Source organism: Pipra filicauda, unplaced genomic scaffold, assembly GCF_003945595.2.
Source record: "Pipra filicauda isolate LSUMZ 115617 unplaced genomic scaffold, ASM394559v2 scaffold523_size368350_pilon, whole genome shotgun sequence".
Lineage (NCBI taxonomy): Eukaryota > Metazoa > Chordata > Aves > Passeriformes > Pipridae > Pipra > Pipra filicauda.
Genome location: NW_024104669.1, coordinates 172,661 through 183,900, shown reverse-complemented (window position 1 = coordinate 183,900; position 11,240 = coordinate 172,661). Strand labels below are relative to the sequence as shown.

Here is an 11,240-nt window from a genome sequence, read left to right as displayed (position 1 = left end):
GCCGCCGCCGCGCGCCGGTCAGGCCCCGCCTTCTGCCCGGCGCGGCGCACGGAGGGCGGGGGAGGGGCGGGGGGGGAAGGGCCCGCTGGAGCCAAGATGGCGGCGCGTGCGTGAGCGCGGCCGGGCCCAGCTCCGAGCGCCGCCGTTGCGGCCGTTCCGCCCCGACCCGCGCCTGCAGCGCCGCGGCCGCCGAGAGCCCGCGACCCCGCCGGGGCGGCCGCGAACCACCCCGGCGGAGGGACGGAGGCCAAGCGCCCCCTCCCTCGCCGCCCCCATTGTGTGCCCGGCCCCCGCCCGCCCGCCTCCCGCCGCCGTCGCCGGGGAGGGCACCGGCGCGGAACATGACCTCGATCCACTTCGTGGTGCACCCGCTGCCGGGCACCGAGGACCAGCTCAACGACCGGTGAGGGGCGGCGGGGGGCGGAGGGGAGGGGAGGGGCCCCCCGGGGGTGTGGGGAGGGGCCCCGGGGCGGCGGGGGCAGCGCGGCCGGCCCGGCCCCCCCGCCGGGTCCCCGCGCGTCCCGCCCGCCCCGAGCGGCCTCTCCCGGCGGCGGCTTCGCCTCCCGCGGGGCTGAGGGGCCGCGACCTTCGCCGTGGGCCCGACGAGGGCTCCGGCCGGCCTGGGGAATCCCGGGGATCCCTGGCCCGGCAGGGGGGTTCCTGGGGATCCGTGGCCGAGGAAGTAGGTTCCCGGGGATCCCTGGCGGAGGAACGAGAACGTGTCCATGTTAATCGGGGATGGAGCGAGGCAGACAATGCGGGCGGGGGATCGCGGTGTGTGAGGGAGTGACGGGAGCGGGGATAAAGGCGGCAGCGCTGTCACACACACCGCGGTGTGCGCTGCCTGCCCCGCTCACGGGCCGGGACTGGGCACAAAAGCAGGCCCGGTCTCCACATCAGCAGTGCTGTGCGGCTTTAGCTGAGGTGGGAATGACCGCTGCCTGCCTGAAAACATCGCAGCCAACTTTATGTAGCACTGGGGGAGAGAAATTGCAGGCTGGGGAGAAACTGGAATGCTTGGGAGAAAATGAATCTATGAACCAAATTTTCTTCGCTGCTTGACATGTATTTGACAGCTCTTTGTGGCTGTCAAATATTTCTTCCGTAGCACCTGCTAATGGTATGTGTAGTAGCTTGTAAATTTTAGTTGTGTTCTTTTATACAGGGATTCTTAAAAAATCTGAAGCTTAATTTTTAATTCTTTCAAATTTATGTGTGAGTAAATCGATATCTTTAATCATCGCTGGATAGAAACCTAAATTTTTTACACTACAGATAAATGTTATTTAATGGACGTAGACATTATTTAAATATTTATAAGCCTTAAAAAGTATGGGCTTTTGGTTATACTGTTCTGGTTTTGATCCTACCAGGTTTCAGAGTAGGCCAGAGTCCAGCTCGCTTCACAGTTGTTTGTAGTTAGGTCACTTCTCCTAGACCAGTCTTTGCTGAGCTGCCTCTTGAATGAGGTTTGAGAGTGTATAGTGAGGAAAATAGGTTGTTTTAAAACCAAAATTTCGGCCTAGCTAACTCATCCATGTCCTTAGAGGAGGAAAAGAAACTTATAAAGATAAAATAGGTCCAAAATCTGAAGTGTTTTAGTGTGGAGTGTATTTTTTTTCCTCTTAATCTGATAATATATTTTACAGAATTCTGTTTCCTTGGAGGCCTCCGCATTCCTAAGGGATTGATTGGCATTGTCTACAGTACTACATTCAAATTTGACATACACCATCTTCCTTTAGTGACAAACTGAGAGGTGATGCTGTACTAGGAGATCTTTTACTGGTTGCACTGTTTTGATTTGGAGTAAGATGTAGGACTTTGAGCTTGAAAAGACTCCAGTGGATTTTCTTTTTTTTTTTTGGATGTTGATAGACCCTTAGAAAATATTTAACATGTAATTATCACACTTTGCTCAGAGTGAGAGAGCTCATCTGTTTTTTCTTTAATGTCACCTGTTCTTTTGACTTATTGATGTAAAATATGATGCCCCTTCAGTCTTCCTAATGCTTCCTCGTTTTTTTTTTTAATTTCTTTTTTTCCCTTCTTACCACAGCAGCACTTCTTAAGACTTCTATTTGATAGAGGAAGCTTCCTAATGTGTGGTAATTAATATGTGGAGAAAGCTGCAGAAGTGCTGTTAAGTAGTGACTTATTCTGAAAAATCAAGCAGCTCCTTGATCTGATCTGCAAGTTAGAAATTTCCACTTCATAAATATAATTTTCCTAAAAATGCAGTAACTGTGTATCAGAACTTGTAATGCAGTGAAATCAGAATGATTCATAAGTAGGGTTGAGGCACACACATATGTGCTGGAAATGCCAGTTCAATTTTATCAGTAGCATTGCTGCTTATTACTATTCTGTCAATGTAGATTAGGCTCCAGATAGCTTAATAAATTCTTGTATACATACTCACAGATGTTAGGATCTTGAAACGTCTCATGTCTCTAGGATCTTTCTTTCCTCTCTTTTTTGAGTCTCTGCTGCAGACAGTGGTCAGTAGCCCCTGACAGTGGTCAGTTAGGTTTTTTTTTCCTGTCTGTATTCTGAATGATAATTGTTTCTCAAAATATGATTTTGGGATCATAATTCTGCATTATATGCTTTCATCTCTAGTGTACGTAAAACATCAATTAGATTGCTTTCAGTAATGGATCTGTGTTCTGTATCTAAAGAATAATCGCATCCTAAAGCACAAGGCATTTATTGGTGCAATCCCTGTGTGTTCAGGACACAGGACACTTTGGAATTTTTATAATCAAGTATTTGATACATTATGTTTAACATTATCAGTGTAGATGTGTGAGGAGAGTGAAATGTGTTCGGAAAGCGTCCTCTCCTGAAGTATTGCTCTCCTCTTAAGTAGTCTCCAAGCAGTTTTTTCCAGTGTGGTTTGGTGCAGTTTCTCTCATTCTATTCTACAGCTTTTATTCGGTTTTCTGTTTAATTTGCTACCCCTCCTATTCATGCAGCAACTCAGAGAATGGTAAAACACTTCAAAGAAAAAAGGAAAAAGGAACTGTAGAACCACAAATAATTGGAAGACTCCTGAGCATGCCTACTCATCATCTGAAAGTACTTCTTAACTAGTGTTTTTACAGATGCTGGTTAATATTGTACCTCGATGGTAGTTATTAGTCCTCTCTCAAATAAGCTGAAGCTGTGTAGGCTTCTTCACTCAGATGTCAGGGAGCTGGTGACACTGAAGAGAGTTCATAGAGGACAAGGTTATACTTAATTTTGCAGTTGTGTTGGGATTCATTTTTTGAAATGAATAGTAGGCTAAGCTTTTGTTTATGATGAACTGAAGTAATTAAGCTTTTTCTGGTAAGTTTATTTAGGAAGATAGGTAACTCGGAATTTTTCCCCCGAGCAATTTGTTCTCTGTAAACTGAATATAAAAAGTTTAATGGGAGAAAAATTGGGTATGGCCTGCAGTTTGAAAAACAACTCCATAGAGTATTTGCTATGTAAATAATTAATGGCTTTAATATTTGAGAAAGAGATATCCAGCTTCTGTTGCATTGGGTGTCAAGTATATTTTGTTGATAATCCACCTCTTTTAGGGCAGGAGACTGCTTTGTTAAGGAAGTTTGGTGCAATTTCATAGATAAGTTAATCTCAGTAAATTCTTCTTAGTATATTTCTTAATTTTAGGTTGGATTAGGAAGTGGGTGTAACCATGACAAATAGCCTTTTCTTGGCTATTAGGAAAGCTCAGAGTAGCAGTTTAACTTGCTACTCTGTAGGAGAAGGGGAGTCTTTCACCTTGCATAAACAGCTCTCCATACATCAACTAACCTTCAGGGACAAGGTTCATCTCAAAGCTTTGACTTTGTCTTTACCTTGTACTAAGAAAATTCTTGTCAGCTAAGCCATTTAAGTCCTAATGTAGAGTAAGATGTAATTTTTGAAGTGGTCATTGACACAATGTTAATGTGCTTTTTTCTCTCCTCTTAAAGATGAGATGTAATGAATTTGGTTAAATAGAGGGTATTCTGAGTTTAAAATAAGTGTGAAGAAGTGCCATGTAGTAGGTTTTCTGGCAGTAAGGTCTTTGAAACCATTAGTGCAGCCAAGAAAAGTTCATTTGAAGCTTCAGTGAGTCTGTATGCACAGTCATCTTTGGGGGGAGAAAGGGGGATCTGGCTCTTACGTGACTTTGTTTTCCCTTACTAATATATTCAATACCTTTCTCTGTTATTTGAATATTACTTACTTTAGGCCTGTGTCTGAACTGAAAAATGAAGTAGTGTACTTTGCATTGCCTGTGTTGTTTACATTCTCTGATAATCTGTTTCTGTGGAAAAAAGTCCTTTGCAAGAACATACCTTTTTAGTCTGTACATCATTTCAAGGTACTGTGAGTGATCACTGGATATGTGGCTGCTACTCTGGCAGACACCCCCTCTTGCATTTACTGATGAGCAAATCTGTTAAAAATCTCAAGCAGATGTTGCTGGCAGGAGCTGGTGGAGGGTGTGGTGTGGCTGTGCCGGGAGCCAGCAGGGATGTGGAGCTGATGTCTCGGCTGTGCACAGAGAGGGAGAGAGAGCTCCTGATAATGAAAGTGTTTGTTTAGCCTTGAACTCCCTCTTGTACATCTGCAGGTGTGCTGGGAGAGTACCTGTGCTCTTGGGGAGAGGAAGGCAACCCCAGCATGAACTTCTCTGCTGTTTCTCGTGTGTGATCTGCATTGCTGCCCAAGGCTGGGGGGAAAAAAGGGATTGACTGATGTGTTCCTAAATGGAAAAATCTACAAGTTTTGTGCAAATAATACAGTACTCCTTTTAGCTCAAGTGATTTATTTTGGTATGCTTTAAACTGTTTCCTAATCTACTTTAGCATAAGTGCAGGTAGCCTGCCACAAACAGGAATAGATGGTTTAATTAATGGGAAAACATAACTGATGTAGTACTTGAATTCCCTAAGTTACAGCTGCTTGATGAAAATTTACTAATGGGAGAAGAGAAGCATTGACTTTGGTTTTAAGATTAATTTCTTGAAAGCGTAACCAAATTTAAATTGACTTCTTTCAGAAGAGAGTGAGGGATAGGGTATGACTGTCATGGCATTATTATTATCGTCATCAGACTCTAAGCTGGAAAAACATTTTTAAGAAATAAACTGTTCTGGCTGCATCAAAAGGTTTGCACCACCACTGTGGTTATACAGAGTGTTGTAGGATTCATACATGCAGCAGCAGCGCATTAAGATTTGATTTTACTTCACTATTGTTATTTATGAACAGTAATTTAGGAAATTAAGCATCAGAATTTACACATAAGCATCATTTCATGTCTGGTTGAATATGAAAGGTTACTTATACGCAGGCCAATATTCTAGGCCTTTTTGGACTTTGCTCTGCCAGGGTCCTCTTCTGGTTACAATTGTTTGTCATGCCCCACGTGCTGCTTTTTAGAGAGTATATATGTAATAGTCTGTGAATGTTCTTGCTGAAACTTTCCTGAGATGTTGTAATTCAAAGCAATTGCTCCCTCCTGAAGGCGGAGGTTTATTTTCCCCATCTCTTACCTTGCACTAATTGTAAGTGTCTGATCCCGCAGGAAACTGACTTAATTTGCTGAAATGATATAAAGATAGCCCTGGTTTATCTCTGGTTGGGTGAGCATCAGAATAGATGCATAAGAAAGGGGAGATTTTAAAAGGTGCTGCAAGAGGGAGAGTTGGGAATGAAGAACAGGGAAGAGGAAGCACGGTTGAGTTCCTTCCATTTTGAAAGCAGCAAGTTTATTTTGGCTACTGTAATGTGAAACTGTACTGTGAATGTGATCTGGGCTGAGAGTAGTTGTGATCTGTCACAAGGAATTTAGTAAAGTAGTAATTGGGGCACAAATGTTGCTTCTTTTTGTGTTCTCAAATCACATGTGAGGTTTGAGCATATCTGTTGTTAGACCAATGATAAAGTAAGATTAATGGACTAAGATATCAATAGCCATGTTTTAAGGTTGGCACTGAAAGTCAGAGCTGTCAGAAAACAACTTTTTAAATTCTAACAACTGTAAGGTATCAGTCAAAAACAGTTATGTGCTATATATTTGTAAAAGCTAAAAACTATAAACAATAACATACATTTGAGGTAGTTTTTTGTATAGTATTATTTATTAAATTTTCTAATTGCCATGTAGAATGTTTGTGAAAAACATCCTTCTTGAACTGTCTGAAGTACATAACTATTCAGTATACAATTATATCTACATGAAAAATGACTTGACAGTTGAAGAAAAACAACCAAGGATGTACCTAAGCTTGGCAAACTCTGCAGTGTGTTGTACCTGCGTTTTCACAGTTATGGCACAGTTAATCACTGGTGACTTAAATTGATGGTAGTAGGTATCTCTCTGAAAGTTACATAAAGAAGAGAAAGGGGTTCGAGGTATTTTATTGTAGTGATTACACTAGCAGCAATCTAGGTAGTTAAATTTGCAAGATGCTTCTTGTAAAAGCTGCTGTTTTTTCTCTGCATCAACTCAACAGCCACTTACGCAGGAAAAAAACATAAACAAAAACTACTTGTGCTTTTACATTTTTTTTTTAAGCTTGGATTCACTGAAGTCCACTAAGGATTTGTCTCTTAAAAACAACTTCACATAGAAAATTGCAGTGGTTGGTGTCTGTATACGCCCCAGAGAGAACATCAAGGCAAGGCCTGGTTGTAGTGGCAAGAGGATTGTAAATCAAGAGGAATCATGTGGAGAAAAAAATACTGAAATAAATGTGCAAATGTAATTTTCAGGGTGCACGTGTATTTTTTCCGAAACTGTAAGCCTGACAGTTTAAATGAGGATGAACACAGCATTAGTTATTCCACTACAGGAATAATTATCCAGACTTCAGATCTTATTTTCTCTTTCTGGCATAGAGGTATTTTGACAATAAACTCTGTGCTCTATTTCTTAAAGTCTTTCTGTCCTTAAAAAAAGCAGTCAACCAACCTTGCTTCCTTTTCTCTTACCCTTCCCCTCCAAAGAAAATTAGCATTTTGTTTCAATTTAAAGAGTTTTTTGTTTTATTTGGGAGAGAACATGTACTCAGTGATACAAAGGTATGAAGTTTGACAATTCTAAACAGTTGAAAGATATTGTAAAACTGAGTAGAAGGTGTAAGGTGGGAGCACTGCTCATCTGCTGCTTTGGTTCCGCTTGAGGAGCAACGTGACTGTAGAATTTGCAGTCTTTGAAAATTTTGTCTTCATCTCACGAGTCTCACTGCTACAGCCAGCATTAACTGTGTTGGAACTTCTCACTGTCACTGTTGTTTTATTGCCAGCCATGGGATCTGCCGGTTTAGTTTGTGACAACAGTAGTGTAACTCAACAGATGAAGGTACCAAGGCTGCTGGAGACTTCAGTGATCTTAGGAAATTTGTCTTCAGCAAAACAAAAACTCCAAAAAACAACCCACATTCAGGAGGGTGTGTTTTTTTGTTTGTCAAAGGGATCAGTTGGAAATATCTCTAGTAATTGAGGGTGATTATACCCATGCAGCTGTAGTTTACCTGTTCACTAGAAGATAGCCCAGAAAGAAACTCTGTGCTCTGTACCAGGTCTTGGTGGTGTTACTTTATGCAGCTATGTTTGCCCTCTTCTCTAGTTAAGATGGATGCTAATTTTGTCTTATTTTCTATGCACTGTAGATGTCACAGTTGATTAGTTTAAGACAAACCTGTGTTAAAACAGCATTTTAAAAATTTGCTTACAATCTTACAGTATACTTCATAATCTATTGTCCATTAGGTTTCCCTAAACTCACCTTTTTCACCTTTGGAGTAGGTTATCTCTATATGTAAATAGTTCTGATACAGTGAGATGTTTTTTGATTGGGATCTCTGGATTATACTAAAAATTGTAATTTCACTATGTAGTTTTCAATGTGGAATCTGGCGTTGACTTAACATAGACAAATGTTTGTGCTGCAGGGTTTTTACCAAAAGCTTGACTGGAAAATGAATACTTTCACATGTGAATGAAGTTGAATGTAGGCCTTACTCTGTTGTCATTTGAAGCCATTGGAATCTGTCACTTCCTTCAATAAGTGTGGTATAATTTTAATCTCTTGTTCATTTTGCAAAATTAATTTTCTTGAATGTGTCTCTCAGTGTTTATTCTTTCATTTATGGTATGAAATTTTGCTGTACTCTATGCAGCCTGAAAATGATCAGGGCTGCATTTTTTTCTCTTTCCAGTAAATATCAAGAGATGTTATTCTAAAGAGGATTTATGGCTTTTAATCTATCGTATATTTTTTAATATAAATGAGTTATTGTTGTCTGACCTTTAATGAAGACCTCTTAGGTTGTCGGAACTCTCTTTCCTTTGTCTTTGACCACTCTTAATACATTAGTAACAGCAGTTTTTCTTTTCTCATTTTCTATATTTTTATTTTTTTTTTAGTAAGGCATTGTATACACAATTCGCTGACTTTGACAAAATGTATCTGTGTCTAGAGCAGTAATTTAAAGGTACTTAATAAAGTGTTCCAGTGATACGGATCATCCCATACTCTTGTCATTGTGGGGCAGATTGGGTAGGCAGAAGGTAATCTGGCAATTATTGCCCTGCTCCTCTTGGGGAGGCTGGGGAATAACAGGCTGTTTGCTGGAATGGCCGAAGCTTTGTTTCTTTCTCTTATGGTGCAGAATCTGTATCTGGCAAGATTGTTACCTGAAATATGATGGCCGTAGGCAAAATGTGAGGCAGGAGGTACTAAAGCTGCTGCTTCACGAGGTCTTGTAGAGGAACCAAACACTGGTTACTCTGAGGGGAAGCACCTGGAGTTTCGTGGCTGGGGTATGGACAGATGGGAAAGAGAATCTCTTTTCAGCAGTGCAAAAAAGTGTTGTGATGAGCTGTGCACCTCAGAAGCTGAGCTTTCTTTCGAGTTATTTTGCCTGTACTGTGCATCTGACAAAGCGATTTGGCCGCTTGTTTTTCTGGCGTGGTGCTTGCTCTCTACTCCTTATGCCAGGCCTCATTCCATTCCTATCTAAATCAAAGATATAGTGTCGTGAGAGGAGCGTTTTGAAGATGTGTGTTTAGTGGAAGACAGTGTGAGGAGGGGAGTCCGTGGTATTTAAAAGGCAGTTTTTAACAAGTTTGAAAAAGTGACATGCAGATGACACTGTGATGTCAGAGTTTTTGTTGAATACTTCAAGGCTTGGAATTGGAGGAGTTGGCAAGTAAAGGACTGGACATGCTAAATGATCTTTCCCTGTTGCTAAAACTAATTCAGCATGAGAATAAGCTCATTGGACTTCATTGCAAAGCAATTAGAATTCAGTTCTTGTTTGTGCTTTGTTTTTAATAAAATCACTTGTACAAAATATACAGTTGCTTTTCTCTAGCCAAGACACAAAGTATTTAATAATGTGACAGTTCTTACTTTTAAAAATATTTTTATAGCATTTGAATGCTCAAATCAAAGGCCATTTTCCAACTTTGCACAAAGTGGTTGTGGCTTCCAAAAACTTAGAGCAAAGGAAAATGGTGGAGAGATTATGATGGAGGTTCTTGCAGTAGCCTCAGCTGGGGCCAGAACCTGTCTCCAGGTTTTAAGTTGGTAGATTCACAGCCTCCCTGGTGGCTCATAATTAACTCCTGAAGGAGCATTAACAATCTTATCATGATGGGACACAAAAAGGTTTTAAGATTTTCAATGACTGGATTTTTATTTTGATAGCAGTTTTTTTTAGTGGAATCACTGCAGCAATGCTCTGACAGTAAAAAATAAGATGTTTTTCCTTCTTTGCCTAAATGTGGTCTTTAAGTTTTACTCATTCTAGTTAAACAAGTGTACAGCTTCGTAGCTACATTTGGTGGCTAACATACGTATGTTGTTCATGTAGTAATGCTGGCTCATGTTATTATCATGTGTGTGTTCTTCAAGTATCCTTGAATTTAGAACCATGGGGTTCTAAATTCCCATTATACACATTTCACTGTCACAAGAGGATGTACTTACTGAAATGATGGATAGTTAAATAGTTTACAACCTCAGTTGTTTTCAGATTCAGAACTCTCGCCCAACTGAGTTGGTTGATGCAGTTGTTTAGCTGTTGTGGTGTTCTGGCTGAAGAAATAGCCTTCTGCTAAATGTTAAACAAAACATTTTTTTGCAGCTGCAAGGAATCTGTACAGTTGAATGGAATCTGTGAACACAAAGTGACGATTTGATGCATTTTGCACCAGAGAACAGATTTCTGTCTTGTATTGCCTGAATTTGCGACCCATACTTTTGGAAGCCTGCTGCCATAGAAGGGCATCAGATTGAGAGTGACTCATTCTCCTGTAGTGTGTTTTTCTTTTTTCCACAGAAACACCACTAGGCGTTTAGGCAACTTGTAACTGTACATTACTACCGAATCCTCTAGATAATGTGCTAAAGAACATGTAGGTGTGCTGTAACTGCTCTGTGGTAGTCCTGTCAGGATCATGCCATTTGTGGTTTCTTTCTGTTCATATTCAGACTTTTCATTACAGCTTTCTTTCAAAAAAGGGGCTGTGCTGTTTCATAGCTTGTGGTGTTTGCTTATTTAAAAGACATAATTGACTTTGTATTCCTCTTGAGCTGGGCTATGGCTGTGCTTTGCACTGTGGTGTGGGGTTACAGTTTGGGGTTTTTCTCTGTTCAGAAGGGGATGTTTTCAGTGTCACTTAAATGATAAATCTGAAGAAAGGGTGTAAGTAGATTTTGAGCTAAAGAAACCAGTCAGCCAGCTTAAAAATTCATCGCTAATCAGAGGCATCTAGTGCTGCATTTCACAAGTCCTACTAGTGGCTGTCCCTCCTCTTGCTGTTCCTGCTAGAGAAACAGAGTTCTTCCATCTGGGTATTTGAATACCCATGAATGCTTTTAGTGAATGTCTAATGTCTCAGACACTTTCCTCACTCTGTGGCATAACTTTTTTTCTGTGCCACTGATATTACAGGGATTCTATAGCAAAGCATGAGCTCCTAGCATTTCAATGACAAAACCCTTCCTTTTGTTGCCATGCCTTCAAGTCAAATGTGTGGAGATCACCTTCTGAAATCAGTAAGTCCTCAATATCAATCACAGGATGGCTGAGGTTGGAAGGGACCTCTGGGTATGGTCTGGTCCAACTCCTATTCTCAGGCAGGGCTGTCTGTAGCTCAGAACTATATTTAGATGGGTTTTGAATAATTCTCAAGGATGGAGAATCCACAACCTCCCTGGGCAGCCTGTGCCAGTGCTGGGT

The 11,240-nt window shown here is 41.2% G+C and overlaps 1 protein-coding gene across 12 annotated transcripts in view; it reads left to right on the top strand.

Annotated features, from left to right (window-relative positions):
* The first annotated feature begins 99 nt into the window (after positions 1-99).
* UBR5 (ubiquitin protein ligase E3 component n-recognin 5) overlaps positions 100-11,240 on the top strand; it is an 86,015-nt gene continuing 74,874 nt past the window's right edge. For 9 of the 12 annotated variants that reach the window (XM_039387031.1, XM_039387033.1, XM_039387032.1 and 6 more), the window contains exon 1: positions 100-403. In XM_039387031.1, coding sequence (XP_039242965.1) covers positions 342-403 — 62 coding nt within the window. In that variant the 5' untranslated portion in view covers positions 100-341. The remainder of the gene's footprint in view (positions 404-11,240) is intronic. The other 3 variants (XM_027717577.2, XM_027717575.2, XM_027717571.2) reach the window with 1 other exon arrangement.